This window comes from Diachasma alloeum, unplaced genomic scaffold (genome assembly GCF_001412515.2).
Source record: "Diachasma alloeum isolate Michigan unplaced genomic scaffold, Dall2.0 Dall_scaffold_00416, whole genome shotgun sequence".
In the NCBI taxonomy this organism is placed as follows: domain Eukaryota; kingdom Metazoa; phylum Arthropoda; class Insecta; order Hymenoptera; family Braconidae; genus Diachasma; species Diachasma alloeum.
The window spans coordinates 289,784-306,939 of NW_021680555.1; the positions used below are offsets into that span (position 1 = coordinate 289,784).

The 17,156-nt window shown below is 42.0% G+C and overlaps 2 protein-coding genes across 2 annotated transcripts in view; both read left to right on the forward strand.

The window, feature by feature from the left end:
* Positions 1 to 17,156, forward strand: part of LOC107042098 (GPI transamidase component PIG-S) — a 309,102-nt gene that overhangs the window by 286,065 nt on the left and 5,881 nt on the right. The window lies entirely within an intron of this gene.
* On the forward strand, positions 15,468 to 15,959 carry LOC107042099 (protein Ycf2). Its single transcript, XM_015262980.1, has 2 exons — positions 15,468 to 15,593; positions 15,676 to 15,959. Exons 1-2 carry the CDS (start codon positions 15,494 to 15,496, stop codon positions 15,933 to 15,935), a joined length of 360 nt encoding a protein of 119 aa, XP_015118466.1. The 5' UTR covers positions 15,468 to 15,493; the 3' UTR covers positions 15,936 to 15,959.

Here is a 17,156-nt window from a genome sequence, read left to right on the forward strand (position 1 = left end):
GGGAATAACGAGAGAAGACAAAATGCCAAAAAGGGCGCCAGTCCTTTTAATCGCGAAAGGACAAGGTCACACCGTTGAGCCGCGTTCCACGACTAGCTCAGATAATCGCGGAGGCGTGTGGGAACAGGCTACAATGAGCGTACTCAACAATATGCAATTGTTTACAAAACACAAAACAAAAATATATTTTCAAATCATAATTAAGTGTCATCTTTTACTCGTCCATACGAGAATTAGCGTAGGATTCTGTACACGTGCGGGAGAGGACTCCCGCGAGCAAAGACGCTATAGAAACAAAAAAAAATGTAACACACCTAGTGATACTAATTAACGAAAAGAAATAGTAATAACTTTAAAGACGCGTGGGAGACGCTAAGACGCGAGGATCACCCGCAAGCGACGACGACGCGAGAGCCACACGAATGAAGAAATTGAATAAAGTTCCAAAATCAAAACCGATAAACAGCAACAATATGAATGAAATAATTAATATTTACTAATGGAAATAAAGGACTGAGGCCACAGGCCACGGAATGCCGCGTCCCGAAGGCAAAAGGCTCGAATTTTAACATTCAAACGGTGTCCAAAATGGCCACCGGAGAAATGAATCGAAAAACTACGCGAGCACTCACAAATTAAATCACGCTCACCGTTTGATACGCGAGAAACTCCAGGGTAAACTCGTCTGGACCCTCAGTACGGCGACGTCAGGAAAAGGCCGGAAAATCCAGGCACACCAAAGTAATAATTGTTTTAACAATTTAAAGAAGCTCAAAGAGCATAATAAAACTTTAATTGCGCAGAGCGACTGAATATGGCTGAACCCCAGCGAAGAGTGTCCGTCGGAGCCGTACATCGCCCCGAGGAACCTCAAAATCTTTTCTACCCCCACCCGATCACGTGATAGAGAGCGAAGAATCCAGGGGATTCGACAATCTGATTCTAGCATTTTAAAATGGTTCTAATCCCAAATTCCTTAGTCCCAGAAAACTGGGACTTGCGCCTCGCGGTCGGTGGATGTGATCCGCGTTGAGCGGCGCAGGAGCCAACATAATCCGATGCTCCCTCAATGTTGTAGCATCGGTTTTTTACTGGACGGCCTTGTGCCGCCGATCCATCGGTGAGGTGGTGGGGGTTCGCACGTAGAGGCCTGAGATGCCTGCTGGCGTGCAACGATCGTCTTTCGCGTCCTACGTGGTGTGAGTCTCCCAGACTCGGTGTGTGCGTGCTCGTCGGTGTGCTGCTCCTCAGCTATAGCGCCGTCTTGTAGCCCTTCCCGATGCTCCGCTCCACTCCCTTCGCCAGGAAGCTCACGTAACCCACGGTGAGCGCGATCGACAGAGTTCGAGAGAATGATGAAAAGAAAGTAAATAATAGAAATAAAAAAAATAAAATGACAATTGTGGCTCTGGGTGATCCGACTCCTCGCTGAGGTAAAAATACTAATTTTCCCCCCATGATCCGCGGTCAGTTCAGGCAAGGAACAGTACATGGTTTTTATCATGTTACAATATTTATTAGATCATGAGAAAATGTTTTTTTTTTAGTTTTCATTTTTTCCCTCTTTTTAGCAAATGCTAAAATTCGTTGTTTTCCATCCATTTTTTTTTTGTTATAATATTTCTATTACGTATGATTACAACGTGGAATAACGAAAAACAACTAATTTTAGCATTTGCTAAAAAGAGGAAAAAAAATAGAAACTAAAAAAATCATTTTCTCATGATCTGATAAATATAAAGCAAAACAGATGCTTGGGTTTGTTCGATGGAGTATAGCGAACATTTCAACAACAAAAAGTTGAAATCGGATGAAAACTGTGGTGCAAGGGGCATTTCTAAGCTAAAAACGTGAAAAACTACGTTTTTGGTGGATATACGGGGCAAAACCGTTAGGGTCCGAAATTTTTCTCACTTTTTTATATATCCCTTCATATATCTAAAGTCGTCCAATGGCTCTTAAGGCCGAGCCGAGAACTTCAAATTTCACCGCGGTCTCCCCTTAACACGTATTATAGAGCCCACATTAAATTTTAATTTTAAAAATTAGAAAAATGCTGATATTTCGAAAAACTTTCTATAGGAGGGTATGCATATTTTAATTGATCTTGATAGAACACACCATGACAAATATTTTGAAAAAAAAAGTCAATCGGACCAATAGTTTCGGAGATATTGAGCATAACAGTTTTTCCCAAAAAGTTGAATATCTCCTAAACTACTCATCCGATTCAGCCCATCCACAATCCCGTCCTGTAATATTATAAGAACTACAATCGTACCGAATTTCAACTTTTTATCTTGATTTTTCGGGGCGCTATCGTGCTTACAACAATTTTTTCATAAAAATGAAAAATGCCAATTATTACCAAACTGTCTATAGTTACATAGCAATATTATGATTTGATCCGATAGATATCATCACAAAGAAGATTTTGACGTCAAAAAAATTTAATCGTCACGTCGTTTTTTAGATATGGCGGAGCAAAGATTTTCTAGAAATTGCTGTATCTCAGGAACTACTGGGCCGCTTGAGTTGAAACTGCGCCCAGAAATGCTCCAAAGTAATACCAATTATGTGACGAAATTTCAGATTTCAAGCTTCAGCTTTAGTCCTTTTTGTCGTGATTTATAAATTTTTTTGAAAAAATCGACACACTTTCGGACACACATACATACATGGTCCGAACAATTTTGTATTTTTTCGTTTCAGATCATTCTACATCATTTCCAAGCAAAATTAGCGAATCGAAAAATCGACCGATTACAATGTTTCCATTCGGACAACAACCTCAAAATCTTTTCTACCCTCACCCGATCACGTGATAGAGAGAAAAATCGACCGATTACAATGTTTCCATTCGGAAACAAAAATTACAAGAATTGTTGGATTTTATAGAAGATTAGGAAAATTTCAGATTATTTATCGAAGGTACAAGTTCATGGAATAAAGGGAAAGGCGACGAATGAAAAATCTGGACTATAAGAAATTTTGGAATGAATGTTTTGCCCTTTGAATAGAATTCAGTTCAAAATTATATTAAAAATCTTATTCAGTGAGCCTACAAATTCCACATTAGTGAATCACTTATTGAAATATTGAAATTGAATAGGTAATGAATCGAGACGCATCGTTCTCATTAATCTGATACTCAGTACAATGAGAACGAGGATGAATAATTAATTTTGATACAAATCAGAAAGAAAAAAAGGAGAGCAGGCATAATGAAAGGGCATCAACGTTGCGGCTGCACTCTGATTGGCTGAAATGAGAATAAAGAAAATGATTTTTAAAAACACGATAGAAACGTCCAGTGTTCTCAACAATTCTACAAATTCTTCGTGTTACATGAAGAAAAATTCATAAGATTTTGGAATCTTATGTAAAATTTGACTAAATTGCAGATGAATGATCCAAGTTTCTGATTGATGGAATCCTTGAATGGAATAGTAAAGAAGATCATGAATAAGGAGAAAATACTCCGAATTAGTGAAAAGCCATCAGAATTTGTTGGATAATTTTCCCAGATAAATAATTGAATGCTTTTGCAGGGGAGTAAAGGGGGATGAAGGTGGACGCAACAAATTGAAAATTCTGGGTTATATGAAATTTCATGATTATTGTGTTGGACTCTGAAGGGAATTCCAACTTGAATTACAATTGAAATCGAGAATCTATCAGATCTCATTCAGTAAGCACAGAAATTCAAAATTAGGAAATCACTTATTGAAATATTGAAATTCACCGCCTTATCGCGGTTTATTTATTGAACTGACATGCATTGTTCTCATTAATCTTAATATTCAGAACGATGAGGACGCTGATAAATCATTAATTTTAGAGAAAAAAGAAAAGAAATAAAGAAAAAAAAAGAGGAATAAGCATAATAAAGGGGCATCGGCGTCGCAGCCGCTTGCGGCCGCGGTGGCGCTAGTAGTTAAATATAGTTCACGGGCTGGTAATTGGGTCTCGGGAGTGTGCAGTGTATGTGAAAATTGGAATTAGTGTTTTTATTTTTGATACTTACCGTCGCCATATTGACAGGGTGCCACGCTAGTAGTAAGTGTCCACGATTGGCGAATTTTTTCCGGAAAGTGCACGTGCAGGTCCCCCTTCCCCCCTAGGCGGCATGCCTTTTGAAGAGGACGTTGGCGCGCTGGGGGGCCCCCTGGGGTGCAGGGCCTTAAAGTTGGGGTCCGAGGGTCACAGGAAGTGGGTGGTGGGTGGAAAATGACCGGCAGATGAAAACGGGATGGCGGGTGGAAAAGGGGCGGTGGGTGGAAATGGTTGTCGGGTGGAAAATGGGGTGGCGGGTGGAAAGTGGGTGGTGGAAAATGGATGACAGGTAGAAACTGGTAGGTATCTAATGTCGTTCCCTAGGACATTGGAGGCACCGTCCTTGAGACTCCGGAGAGACATCGCGCTTTCGAAATTTTTTCTTGCAAATGGATAACAAAGGATTGCAACCATGAATGACGCAAAGAGCGGACAATACGTTCTCTCTCTCTTTTATTTTGAGGACGGTGAATTTTTCGAGCTGACATGGAGCCGAATATATTTTTCTGGAAACTTCTACGTAGCTGAAAAAATGTTAAGGTTCTTCGTAAATGAATAATACAAGGTTTACAAATGACTTTTTCTTTAATTTATGTAAAATGATGGACATTTTTAGGCTTACAAATGATATTTTTTTTCGTTCCAATTCAAAATTATTTACAATCACAAGAGATTATTATTATCATATAGTCTTTAGTATGAAGACATTCGGTAAGCCCCTCCTGCAAAACCATCCAACTCGTCGTAGCAGAAATGGAACATTTCACCAAATAATTGATATAAATATCCCAGATTCTCCTGAGGTATTGTACGGCGGAGGTCGTCCTTGGCCAGAAGGTAAATCTCCTCGAAATTGTTCCGTATGCGATAGTGCAGTTCTTCAGTGGCTGGCATCCTGTTGCATTCCATATAATGTATGGCAACACTTGTGATCGCCCGGACCAGAGACTCCTTGTATTGTTTGAGAGGCAATGAGTCCTAAAATTTTAACCACTGATCGATCCATGCCGCTTTGTTTTTTATTGCTAAAATGCTTGGACTCATCATAATGAGGCGTTGCTTTACATCACCACGTACAAAAGCAACGCAGGAGTTATGGTAGCTGCGATGGAATCTCACTTTGACTTCTCCAAATTGCTTAGCAGGTACATTGTGGACGAAACTTTTGGGTGAAACTTCTCAGGATCAAAGTAGTCCGTAATGGCATCCAGATCTTTGTACAGAAGGCCCCATTCCTCCCGTGATATTGACAGCACGACACGGTTGGGGCGTACGGCCATAAACTGCACCACAGAAACAAATTGTCCGAAATAGGTAACTTGTAAACAAACACGAATTTGTTTCGTCTCCGATTTATTGAGAGGTATAACTTGCGACAGCACCACCTGCTGTTCGACACCACTGCACTCTTTTTCGTTGATATTTTCCATGTTAAAAAACTGATGAGCGAAATCGGATCGACTGGATGAAATACACCGCGAGCAGCCGCGTTTTATAGCGTTAGGTATGAGAGTGAGGCGCGCTCAATTCCCCCCACCATCCACATAACAGGCCTATGCGCACAACACATAGAGATACAAGAGAGTTTCCGAAGGATGTATAATCCTCCATCGCTGAGAAGTATCGCCATCGCTAGTTTATTAAACGATAGAGAATACGCGAAAAATGAGAAGACTTTGCATTTGCTGAAAAGGGCAATCCTGTTTAATAGTGATGTGTTATTATACAAATTGTGGAAATCAGGGATACATTTTTTCAGTGGTATAGAAAAAAGGAGATTATAGAAAGTGAGAGTGGATGAGAAATTTGCCTGGCCTCAATTCTATAGGGAGTGACACTGATGGAGGAGACACTGATCTATAATCAAAAACGACCAATCAGTGATCTTTCTTTACAATAGACAGCAAATGCAAACGAAGTGGGCTGAAAAAGAAAAACTAGAGAAAACTAGACTTATTTCTCATAGGATATTCAGGACTCCCCACCAAGGTTAGATTTTCCAAAATACGGAAAACTCGTAGCTCCTCCTCCTAACTAGTGTTGCATAAAAGAGCCTTACGAGGGTGTTTTGACTACATTTGCATTTTCGGCAAAATGACATCAAGTCAAGTGAGCCCATCTCCCAAAAGCAGAAGTTTAGTGCGCCCAACAGGTTATAAGCCTGCAAGTTTTAAACCAAAAGTACCTCGATATTCTGTGAATATGAAAAATCAAAACGGAATAAAAATAGTGAGTGATCGGAGAGTGGAAAATAATAGTGAAGAGAAAAAAAAGATTGAAAAAATGCTAAAAAAGTGAAACTCCAGCAAAGTGAAGCCTCCAAACCCGGGCCTGCCATAAACATTGGCCCTGGCACCCAAGTGACTGAAAAGAAGAAAAACTCGGGAGGACGGTTGAGCAATAAATCACCCCATAGCGCTCAAAGTGATTCCAAAATTGTGGATGCGATTAAAAAAAGTGAAATTACTCAAGTGAGCACGGAGGATAAAAACTTGTGGGTTAATATGCTGGAAGACGATCTTGATATTTTCAATCAAGTGTGTGATGAAAATGTGCCCTGTTGTGTCCCAGATATTGTAACAAACATTATGGAAATAATGCAATTATGAAGAAATTAGGAATCAGCATCGTATTACAACACGAATCCGTTTTGTAATACGAATCGAGGCAAGTATGCCACGATTTCCAATAAAACCGAGAATACATTGGACTCAGGAGTTCATTTTTAGTTCATTAGTTCGCTCTCAAGATTATCGACAAAGTTCATTACCGAATTAATCATTCAAACTCACTTTTTTGTATCGAAGTCAACCGTTACTCTTTAGTTAGAAATAAATAAACCAAAGTATCTTAAACTACTGAGATTGAGTCCATATTACTCGACCTTTCTACCGTACCTTACATTATTTGGTGGCAGCACGTGTGTTCTTCATATAACGGAGGCCTGATCAACCGCCGTTGGAGACAGCAGTTGAGAGAATAGTTATAATTTTCTATACTTCAAAGGAAACGTGTTTCTCGTTTTGGAAGTATCGAGCTGTTCTGGGACGCCGGAATAGTAGCAACCGACTTTTTTGAAGGGAAAGAGGTGAAATCCAGCTGGTATTGCTTTTCCTGGTTTCGAGGAAATCAAACAGTTTTGAGGACTGCTTTTTGAGGCGATACGTGCCCGAGACTGACAGGGTAAGCGAGTTTTTCTTTGCTTTATGGGATCAGGGAGTCAGAATATTCAGGACGAATTCGATTCTCTGGAGGAGTTGGCCGGAGTTGTCAGAGGAATTTTGCGTTCAGCGGGTGTAATCTTAGAGTCTACTGCGGAGGCTTCTGAGTTCGCGGAGGCGCAAAGGTTCCGACGTGGTGTCACGATGCGCAGGGCACTGAATTTCAATTTCAACAAAAGGGACCGTGCTTCCAGTTCCTTGGCCGAAGGGGGTCCACGACGTTCCCGGAGTGTGGATCACCTTGCGGCGAGTGTTCCAATACAGCCACTAGGGCAACAGGAACAAAGTGTGCAGTAAGGGCTACGCAGTGGAGACGGTGCACCGATGCGACCGGCACCAGCACCGCCACACCCACAGCTTCAGCCACAACAGCAACAACAAAAACATCGAGATGAGAGCCATACTCAACAAGGCACACCTGAGGCAGCTGACCGAATGCAGAGAGAAGAGTTTAGTACACCTATGTCTACTCCAATCTCGGTGCCCGGGGGTTCATTACTCTTAGGTAATTTTAGACCACCGTTGCATGAACGGGGGATACTGCCAGAACCAAATATTTCGGGGATTCAGAATATCGACATTCATGACATTATCCGAGGGTACGGAACAGAGCATGTGGTGGAGAACATGATGAAGATATTGGAGGATGTCCAGGACGGTTTGCGTGAAGAAGCTAAGGAGCGGAGACGATTGGAGAACGAGTTACGAATGTATCATAATCGTAACGCAGCCGGGGAAGTCAACCTACGCAGTAATCATGTGAATCCTGGTGGTGGTCAAAGTCAGAGGCGGCTCATTGACCTGAAGGGCGCTCTACATTTAATTCATCCATACAACGGCGAGAGTGCCGATGAGTTAATACCTTTTTTGGAGTCGTGTGGAGGCGCAAAGGATTTATTACCACCTGAGCTACATTCAACACTCCTTAAAACAATTTTGAAAAACGAATTGACTGGCAAAGCATTTGTACAGTTCAAGCATAAAACAATACAGAATTTTGGCGAACTAAAGGTTGAATTAGAAGCCTTATTCGGCAAAACGAAATCGCTCGTTGGATTACACGCGGATTTCAATAACTTGCAACAACGAAATGATGAGGACATCAGCAAATTTGCGGCTAGAGCTGAGCGCGTGACTCTTGATTCAATTGAGGGCATACAAAATTTGCTTGCCGACGAATTGGATGGAGAACAGAAAATTGGAGCAAGAAAGGCTTTATTAGCCTTAGCAAAAGCTAATTTCGAGCAGGGTCTGCGCGGCCAAATTCAGATCTTGGTCCGAGTAAATAACTACAAGACGTTGCATGAAGCTTGTCTGGGAGCAGTTGAGCTGGAGAGAACTATGCCAGCGTCCCATGGATTCTCAAAGAGCTCCGCGGGTTGTGGAGGAGATTCCGGTGGTTCCAGGCGTTCTCAGGGAGGGAATCGTCAGTCCACAGGACGACAATCCTTGGGGACGGGGTGTTTTGCTTGTCGTCAAACAGGGCATCAGGCAACGGACTGCAAACTGCAGCGGAAATCGACTTTACCAGTTCCAGAACGACGCAGTATCAACGCCTACGGGGTGATGTGCAAATTTTGCCACACTCCAAGGCATGAAATTACTTCATGTTATAAATTAAAGAAACAATGTGGAATTCCTGACAACGCAGAATTGCAGGTGAAGGAGAGGAACGATGCTTCAAAACAGGTCAATAAAAATGCTGACAGTAGCGCGAGGAAGAATCATAACAAAAACAAGAGCTCATCGAACGGGGACGCATTGCCAATGGGGGCAATCCAAGTTGCGATGATGCAAATATCTGAAGCTGAGAGTCACGAGAATCAGCAGGAGACCACTGTTTTGGGTGATTCGCCTCTCAGAAGGCATAAAATTACATGTGCTGAGCCATCAAAGACTAGGAATCATCTTATTTTATCGGTGGATGAGCTTAAACAGCCTACGATGTTTGTAGCGGATTCTGGGGCGGCCATATTGGTGATAAAGACTGGAGAATTGCAGGAGGATGTGAAGGTTCAGCCCGGGGGGAGGATACTGCGAGGAATTTCAAACCAAGATGTCGGGACACTTGGGAAAGTGGAAATTTATTTGAAGATAGGCCAGGAGGAGTTGGGACACGTGTTTCACATAGTGCCTGATGAGTTTCCATTCTTCGGAGGAATTCTTGGAGAAGATTTCTTCCAATATCGAGATTTGTCTACATCGGTACAACCTGGGAGATACGTCACAGTAAATGGCACGCGTTTACAACTTTTCCGACCTGAGAGACCAATTATGGTGAAGGCCAGAATGGAAATTTTGGCTTTGGCTGCACCTTCGAGCACGAAGAATGGAATTGTGCGTAAAAAACAATTGCAACCTGGCCTTTTTCTGGGTGAATGACTCACAAAACCACGTGATGGTCGACCAGTCGTATGCATCTTAAACACCACTGACGATGACCTATTTTCGAATGTGCCAGTCGTGAAACTTGAGGAATTATGCACGGCCGAGGAAGTAATGCTGATGTACAGAGAAGGAGGAAATAAGATAAAACAAGACCGCATAAAACTACTTCATGAGAATCTGAGGATTTCTCACCAGAAACACCCCTATTGATCACAGGACAATTGATCACGACAAAAAAACACAGGCTAAATTATCACAGGACATTTGATCACAGGACAATTGATCACAGAACAATTGATCACAGGACAAATGATCACCAGATAATTAGATCAATAAGACAAAACTAATAAGACTATTGTACCTGCTCGCTCAGCAGACGTTGTGCAAGAAAGAACGTTGCACTGTCTGGATTTGTGATCCACACATCTCCAGGTGATATTCTTCTTCTTGACATTTTCATGATGTTTGTTAAACAAATACCCCTCGTGAAGCAATAATTTCTGGCACTTCTGGCTTAAAACAAAATGCAGAGGCATGACTTGTGATAAACGAATTTGTGATGAATTGTCCATGTGATAAAATAATTTGTGATAACTTGTCGATGTGATTAAATTTGTGATCATTTGTCCCGTGATCAAATGTACCTGTGATCAATAGTGGTGTAATCTTCTCACCTCAATCAAGAAGAACGAGACAGTCTTCTGGAAATACTGGACGAATACAACAACATTGTACAACTTCCAGGGGATCCTCCAGGAGTCACCAAGCACTTGGAACATTCCATTCCTATTGTTCCAGGGGCCAAACATGTCAATGTGCGACCACATCGGTTGCCACAGTCCCAGAAGGAGGAGGTCGACCGTCAAGTAAAGGAGATGCTGAAAAATGGGGTAGTTCGTCCAAGTAACAGCCAGTGGAACGCGCCGTTACTCGTTGTTCCCAAGAAGCGGAAAGAGTCAGGCAAGGTCAAGTTGCGAGTAGTCGTTGACTTTCGTAAATTGAATGACGTAATAATTGGCAACTCATTCTCGCTACCGACTATCTGCGATATACTGGATCAATTGGGGAACGCAAAGTATTTCACCACACTGGATCTGGCCTCAGGGTTCCATCAGATTCCATTAAAGGAGGAGGACAAGTGCAAGATAGCTTTTTCAACGCCATTTGGGCATTATGAGTTCAACCGACTGCCCTTCGCTGTAAAAGGCGGTCCAGCAACATTCCAGAGACTGATGAATTCAGTCTTGGCGGGGATTCAAGAGATCAGGTGCTTTGTCAACCTCGACGATATCGTGATTTTTGGAGCAAGTCTGGAAAAGCATAATGACCGTCTACGGGAGGTTTTAGAGCGATTGGGGAAAGCTAACTTAAGATTACAGCCCGACAAATGTAACTTTTTGAGGAAAGAAGTTGAGGAGTGAGTTTACCTGGGACATANATCAGGTGCTTTGTCAACCTCGACGATATCGTGATTTTTGGAGCAAGTCTGGAAAAGCATAATGACCGTCTACGGGAGGTTTTAGAGCGATTGGGGAAAGCTAACTTAAGATTACAGCCCGACAAATGTAACTTTTTGAGGAAAGAAGTCGTTTACCTGGGACATATAATTACGGAGGCGGGAGTCAAGGCTGATCCCACAAAAATAGAAGCAGTAAAGAATTTTCCGGTACCTCGGACGACGAAAGAAGTGATGTCTTTCCTGGGACTGGCGGGTTACTACAGAAAATTTGTTCGAGATTTTTTGAAGATCGCCAAACCTCTCACGGATCTATTGAAAAAAGGCGTAACGTGGGTATGGGGAGAGAGAGAAGGCGTCACATTCGAGAGCTTGAAGGAAAAGCTCATTACAGCACCAATATTGCAGTATCCAGATTTCAAGAAACCATTTTTGTTGACAACGGATGCTTCGAACAAGGCATTAGGCGCTGTTTTGTCACGGAGAGATATTGGGAGCGATTTGCCAATCGTTTACGCGAGCAGAATGCTGAATAAAGCTGAAATTAATTATTCCATGACAGAGAAAGAACTTCTTGCTATCGTTTGGGCTGTGAAACATTTCAGACCCTATTTGTATGGCCGAAGATTTATCATCGTGACGGATCATCGACCTCTGCGATGGATTTTCAACGTTAGAGATCCGGGGTCACGTCTGATGCACTGGAGAATTAAATTGGAGGAGTACGATTATGAAGTCGTACACAAGCCTGGGAAGTTGAACACAAATGCTCACGCTTTAAGTCGAATCAGTATTGTAACCCGAGCGCAGCAGAAAAGGGTGGATGCCGAAGGTGATGATATTGGGAAAGATAATTTGGAAATAACTGATGAGAGAATCACCCCAGAATCCGAGGATATCCCCACGATTTTGAGAGAATATCATCATACACCTTTTGGGGGACATCCTGGCGGACAACAAATGCATGAGAAAATCGAGCTGAAATATAAATGGAAAGGAATGAAGGATGACATCGAGAAGTATGTTGCAAACTGTCAGAAATGTCAGTTGAATAAATTGGGGAAAACAACAAAAGTACCTATGCAGATTGGAGAAGCTCCAGAGACGGCATTTGAGCAATGCGCAATGGACATCGTTGGTCCATTACTAATAACTGATGATGGGAATAAACATATACTAACATTCCAGGATGCTTTGATTCCAATTTCCGATCAAGAGGCGAATACCGTGGCAAAAGCATTCGCTGAGAAAATTATTGGCGAGCATGAAACGCCATTAAAATTGCTGACAGATCAGGGCAAAAATTTCACAAGCGAAATTTTTAAAGATGTCTGCCGTCTTCTTAAAATAAAGAAGATCCAAACAACGGCTTATCATCCCCAAAGAAATGGTGCTCTTGAGAGGTCTCATCGCACACTGGCAGAGTATTTACGCAGTTTCATAGATGAAGATCTAGCAGATTGGGATCGATGGCTACCCTATGCGGCGTTTTCATATAATGCATACCGCCACGAAACGAACACCGTTTGAGTTACTTTACGGGAGATGTGGCGATTTGCCAACCTCAGTGAAACAAACGCCGCGACCCACTTATTTATATAATGACTACGCACAAGAATTACGTGAGAGACTTCGCGCATCTCACCAGGTTGCGAGGGAAAAATTGAATGCCTCGAAGGAGACAGCGAAGAAGCAGTACGACAAGAATGCGGAGAAAAGAAATTTCTGCGTCGGCGACAAAGTTTTGTTAAAATATGAGGTTGTGCGACGTGGAAGGTCCAAAAAACTGACGCCGCCATAGCTTGGACCCTATGAAATTACGTAGAAAAATTCAGATGTCAACTACACTATCCGTTCCGGCAAGAAAAACAAGGAGGTGAGAGTGCACGTCAACCGATTGAGAACATTAATCGGTTTGATCACGTACGTATCTGACGATGAACAACTAGATCCATCCAAGTGGTTTGAGGGAATGCAGACGGCTCAATTAGAGAAAAAAACAGGAAATTACAGATTCCTGAAAACTTTACTAGTGATAATCATGCTAGGAAGCATGATCCCACTCACGAAGGGGGAGGGACATACTGTTGATAAATTTGTCCACACTCCAGGTCTACATTTTGAATCCATTGGTAGATTGTTTTTGAGCAATCACGTATGGACCGTGGCAGCGACAACAGATGTGAAGCCCTGGCTACAAAGAGCAGATCAGCTGGAAAACCATTATGAGCTGACACAGCTCTTGTTCACTAAAGCTGGAAAATCAGGCGACAATTTCCGCATGATTCTACAAGAACGGATCAGTGACCATACAGCAATTAGGAAAACAATCCAGGGAATTCTTGGAGTTGGTCAACCTGAGAGAGGTCGTCGAAGCTTAATTGACGGATTGGGGTCCGTGGCTAAATCGCTATTTGGCACAATGGATGCCTCAGATTGCGAAAGAAATCCACAAGCGCCTAAATCGACTCGAAGGACAGCAAGGAAATGCATATGATGCAACCAAAAATCAAATTGAAGTCATCAATTCGACACTCTTCCAACTCCAGCACGCAGAAGAGACTGTTCAACGGAATGAAGAAATTCTTCTGAATGCAACGAAACCGTTGTCAGAACGCATGGAGTATAAATTCAACACAACTCTCGTTCGCGACGACATGGATGAATATTTCAGGGTCATTTCGGCAATTCTCGACGGAGGGGTGAGGGACGCTAAGAGGNGACGCTAAGAGAATATTGCGTCTTCTAACAGAAGACGAAGGAAGAATCCTGGGGACAGGAGTCCTCTCGGAAGAACATCTCGTGGAGATCCTAAAGAAAGCCAAATTACCAACGGGCTTTAGCTTTCCCACCGAAATACGGATCGGCAACATGCATTCACTGGAAAGAATTTCTACCGTCAGCATACATACGTTTGACATAAAAATCGTGACGTTGGTGGAGATACCGCTAGTAAATTCCCAAATTTACAGCGTCTACAAACCACATGGTCTGCCGCTGCAAACAGTACAAGGTTATTACTCGTACATTGAACCGGAGAACGAATTGTTGGTCATCCACGGGCCGACACAGCAGTTCATTCCAATAATGTTACAACAATTGGAAAATTGTAAGAGGCTTAACGGACAGTATGTCTGCACGGAAATCTTGTCCACGCAAGCGATACGGCCATACAGCCCATGCGAGGTACACATGTACGTTGACCCCGCAAAAATTCCTGATTCATGTGTTACGAAACACTTGACATTGAGACCGTAGGAAAGAAAAATCAAAAATAATAGGTGAAGGCTTGATCTAGGAGTTTTTGGATTTCGAGGCCATATGTTGAGAAAGGTCTCGCCGACTTGATAGAAGTGACCTTGACTACCTTGGTACCAATGTCGGCTCAGTGTTGGCGGTAGAAAAATATCTTGTCTTGGACTTGTATTGGATTTGGGATTTCCCCTAGTAAAATGCATATATTATTGTATATTATTGTATTGAATGTTAGTGTGCAGCCAATGTCGAAATAATTAAAAAAATATGAAATTTCTTCTCTGGCCGGGAGGGATTTTGTGTCCCAGATATTGTAACAAACATTATTGAAATAATGCAGTTATGAAGAAATTAGGTGTCAGCATCGTATTATAACACGAATCCGTTTTGTAATACGAATCGAAGTAAGTGTGCCACGGTTTCCAATAAAACTGAGAACACACTGCACTTAGGAGTTCATTTTTAGTTCATTAGTTCACTGTCAAGATTATCGACGAAGTTCATTACCGAATTAATCATTTGAACTCACTTTTTTGTATCGAAGTCAACCGTTACTCTTTAGTTAGGAATAAATAAACTAAAGTATCTTAAACTGCTGAGATTGAGTCTATATTACTCGACCTTTCTACCGTACATTACAGCCCCTTGAAAATAAAAATGTGGTGGAAAAACAGCAACAGCAGAAAGAAAAAATAAAGGATACTGATAAAAACAAGCAGGAAAAAGCACGTGCTCATGACAATCGCTTAAAAATCGCTGAAAAGAAGAAGGCCGAATTCAACGCTCGGGAAAGAAGGAGGCAATTGGCCAAGGAAAAACAGAGGCAATTCAGGGCTCGTGAGTTTGAAAAAAATCTCTCTGAAGACCATCGACAGAAATCATCCCCGAGAGCCCTGAAGTCGTGTCACAGTCACAATCATCGATGGAAATCATCCCCAAGAGCCCTGAGATCGTGTCAGAGTCACAATCATCGATGGAAATCATCTCAGAGACCCCGGAGACCATTGATACTATTTCTCAGACTCCAGAAATGATACAGCCAATACAGATCATCCCAGCAAGTCCAGAAACTGCTAATCGCATTTGGGAAACGTTGGACCCTTTTGAAGCAATCCGAATGACTACAAAGACTCCATCAATAATCGATTTTGTGCTCGATCATCAAGGGGATGCTGCCCACCCTAGACCGTCAAATGAGATATCTCCAAGCCCTGAAGGTAAATATTTGAGATATATTCACATTAATTTGTTCGGAGTTTTGTGTTTATCAATTGAACTTGATTTTTTTTCTTGTTCCAGAATGCCAAGAGCCTCGAAAGAGCATTGAGGACATTGAGGCCGAATTAGCAGAGATGACTGCAGCTCTGGAAAATCGTGAGCGCGAGGAAGAAGATGAACTCATGCAAGAAGAAGAAGTATACCGCATTCAAGATATGTCAGCACAGCATCAGCAGGAGCTTGACGAGATTGATAAGGAATTGGAGCAGATCGACAATCAGGACCGATTGGCCCATCAGTCTCTCGATTTTCATCTGTCCCCGAGTATGTTATTTGACTGAAAATTTATTCATATTTTTAATAATTATGCATCATTCTGTAACCTTCTTTGAAACATTGAGTAAACGGTAAATACATTTCAGTATTAAAAATGCGTTTCAGCTTTCATTTAACGTAACCTTCAATATTCCTTCTCCTACGCCTTGCCGTTTTGCTGCTCCTGGAAGTCAGGGGAAGATTCACTCTCTCCTTCCTCGTCTTGTTCCTGTTTCCTGCCCTTGAACGTCTTTTTCCTTTTCACTGTCCAGAGGGATTGAGGGGAATTTTCAATCTTTCCTTGTCTTTCACACGTTTTCTTCCCTTGAACGTCTTTTTCCTCATTACTGTCCAGAGGGTTTCAGGGGGGTAGATGGTGGGAGGACTGTTGCAGTTATATAAGCTGCGAGGTCTCTCTAACCATCATATACAACCTCACCTTCGGTCCTCAGGATATTTTTCGCGTTTTGGGTGTTTTTCGTATTTTTGGGTTTTTCGGTTTTTTATTGAAAAAAAATGGTGGTGCCAGTGATCGCCCGGGAGGATGCCTGCAGGGTGGTTATCACCCGTATGGTAAGTTTTTATTTATTTATATTGTCAGTGTTTTTTTTTCATTTTTACGTGTTTTAGTGTTTTAGTGTTTCGTGTTTTTTTCGTGTCCGTGTTTTTTTAGTGAATTTTTTTCGTTTTAGTATTGCGTGTCGTGTTTTTTTCGTGATTTTTTTTTAGTCTTCGGTAATCGTTTGGTTTTTTTCGATTTTCGTCTTTTTCTGTTCAGTTTATCACTTCCTCTGACGGCAAAACGCATGTACTTTTGTTCGGTTTTTCGTCGTTTTTTTTCGTTTTTCGTCAGATTTTTTCTGTTTTCGGTTAAAATTCGGTTGTGTTTCTTCGGTCGAAAACAATTTTTTTGTCTCCCGTTGTTTATCGAGGACACTTCCGTATTAGATTTTTTTTGCTCGCGTTTTTCCATTCAAAAAATTGTGGCTTGGGTTATTTTAATAAAAAAAATTTTCATTGTTTTTCTTTTTTTTTTCAGATGCAGGAGACCAGGAGGGAGCAGGCCTATTTAAGATCAGCCAACCAGTAGCTGCGATGGGAGAAAGAGGAGGGCGAGATTCTTGATGGCGAGGATATCTTCGCCGTCAGAACCCTTCGTTAAAGCCCAGCCAGCACCAGCCAGCGCTCCGTCGTGGCATGAAAGGTGGTCTCTCTCTCTCTCTCTCTCTCTCTCTCTCTCTCTCTCT

What these genes read in the sequence shown, in the direction of transcription:
- LOC107042099 (XM_015262980.1), top strand. Translation starts at nt 15,494, where the DNA reads ATGACTACAAAGACTCCATCAATAATCGATTTTGTGCTCGATCATCAA. An exon ending in GATATCTCCAAGCCCTGAAG is followed by an intron (nt 15,594 to 15,675) that starts GTAAATATTTGA and finishes TTCTTGTTCCAG; the next exon opens with AATGCCAAGAGCCTCGAAAG.